At 40.5% G+C, this 2,159-nt stretch overlaps 1 protein-coding gene across 1 annotated transcript in view; it reads right to left on the bottom strand.

Moving 5' to 3' along the window:
* Positions 1-2,159, bottom strand: part of flt1 (fms related receptor tyrosine kinase 1) — a 26,994-nt gene that overhangs the window by 2,057 nt on the left and 22,778 nt on the right. Inside the window, exons 21-26 of the mRNA XM_025054655.1 lie at positions 1,687-1,786; positions 1,501-1,592; positions 1,305-1,427; positions 839-950; positions 551-650; positions 2-91 (exon numbers count right to left, since the gene is read on the bottom strand). Of these exons, the coding sequence (XP_024910423.1) occupies positions 2-91; positions 551-650; positions 839-950; positions 1,305-1,427; positions 1,501-1,592; positions 1,687-1,786 (617 nt within the window). The remainder of the gene's footprint in view (position 1; positions 92-550; positions 651-838; positions 951-1,304; positions 1,428-1,500; positions 1,593-1,686; positions 1,787-2,159) is intronic.

Raw genomic sequence — 2,159 nt, 5'->3', positions numbered from 1 at the left:
CTGGAGCAAGTCTCCCAGAGTCTCCACCAGGTCAGTGAAGGTGGGTCGGTCTGAGGGGCTGGACTCCCAACAGGCCAGCATGGTGCTGTACCTGCACACAGTGACACAGAGGTGTTGACCTGTGACTTCTATAAGGAACTGGACTAACAGAAATATATGGTAAAAATATCATTATTGCAAACTGTGACAGTGATTTATCTAAATAAAATAGAATAAGAAACATTTAGTTTCAAGTCAGCTAAAAATGTAAATAAAATAAAATAAAATAAACTATAATATAATAATAAGACTGACAGAGACATTCAGATGTTATCCCAAAATTAGCTAATGTTGAAGTCAGGTTTGGAAATAGCTCGATAGCTAACTATTAGCCGATAATGGAAATTAATTTTGGCCTTAAAATAATACAATATGTCTAGTGTATTGTAACAGTCAGCTACAAAATTGATACATTTTAGCCAAAGCATAGAAAACATGTCGACCAGATAGAAACACTGATCTATAACATGACTTTCTCACATCATTTCTCATCTGTGTTTTTTTAACTCACATCTCAGGTGTGCTGTGCTCTGGAGCTCTCATCCTGGTTCCTTCCTTCAGTCTGTGGCAGAACTCTTCATCGATGTGAAGACCAGGGTACGGAGAAGCTCCTGTCAGACAAACACACACATCAGCACGACAACTGAGGAAGACAGACCCCACCAACAATTCTGAAGAACAGAATAAAATGGAACTTTCTACTGTCTGATGAGAAGCAGATTTCATGAAAACATATTTTTTCTTTTCATTTCTTCGCCCCTCATACTTTGTTTGAGAACAAAAGTGCGATGTCTCTCACCCAAGGAGAAAATCTCCCACAGCAGAATGCCATAAGACCAGACGTCACTCTGCGTGGTAAACACTTTGTCAAAGATGGACTCTGGAGACATCCACTTCAGGGGGAGGCGGGCCTGTGCAGCCAATCACACAACGTTTTATTCCCTTGTTCAACACAGACTACGATATCCAACAGTTTCTAAATGTTTAGATTAATATGTTAAAAATATTGTTACAAGTGCAAGGCAACATGAACAGGTTTGTTTTGGCTTAACTTCCTAACTGTTACTTAATAGGACTCGAAACTAATCAATGTATTTTACATGTTCTATATGTTAAAATGCTAGTTTTGTCAATGGATCCTATGAACGCAGTTAGTTTACAAAATTTCATATATATGTATTTAATTAAATGAAAATATTTTTCCATTATGCGCAGCTAAAGTCAGGGTGTGTCAATTCGTCTGAAACATTAACAAAGGCACTCACGTCTCCCTTGCGGACGTAGTCGGGGTCTTTGTAGATGTCTCTGGCCAGGCCGAAGTCACAGATCTTCACCACTTTGTTGTCAGACAGCAGAACATTCCTGGCTGCCAGGTCTCTGTGGATACACTGATGTACGACACAAATATAAAATACATGAACACACGTGAGGATTCACACACAGGGGAGAGAGGCAGCGAACCTTGCGAGAGGCCAGATACTCCATTCCCCGCGCCACCTGGAAGCTGAAGGAGATGAGATCCTCCAGGAATAAAGGAGGGTTCGATTCTGGATCTGTGCACAACGGAGAGGAGAGATGATCCAGAGATGTTAGTTTGAATTGAACTGGCATACATCCAGGAATATATTTATGACATAGCTCTCTCACCGAGGCCATTCTCCTTTTTGTCGCTGGACTCGAACTCTGTTCTCAGGCTGATCTGACTCTCAGACTCACCGGTGCCATAAACATCTTTGCCTTCAGCGAACTAAAGTGTGAAACATTAAAAATGATTTTAAACAGTTCAAACTATGGACTGACGAAATTAAATGTGTAAAATTCTTTATTTTTTCAGTGGAAGTTTCCAGGGTGATAGAAATGTATTAATTTCTCAGAGACCTGTTTTTGGACTTAAGGCGTGAGAAAAATAAAGACGAGAACAGAAAAACAGATCCTTTGCAGAAGTGATGATCTTCACATCTTCACACCACACATTGCAGAAGTGACTTTTAGAGAAAAGTATTTTGTCATTATTAGGCAGTGGAAACAACCAAATGTTTTCCCACAAACCAGAAGCTTAAAAATGATGCCACACCATGCTTGGGGTAGGGCGGGGGGATGGGGGGGTGGTGGTGGTGTGG

Source organism: Cynoglossus semilaevis, chromosome 3 (assembly GCF_000523025.1).
Source record: "Cynoglossus semilaevis isolate Cse_v1.0 chromosome 3, Cse_v1.0, whole genome shotgun sequence".
Lineage (NCBI taxonomy): Eukaryota > Metazoa > Chordata > Actinopteri > Pleuronectiformes > Cynoglossidae > Cynoglossus > Cynoglossus semilaevis.
Note: the sequence above shows the minus strand (reverse complement) of the source record. Positions and strands in the feature narration are given on the sequence as shown.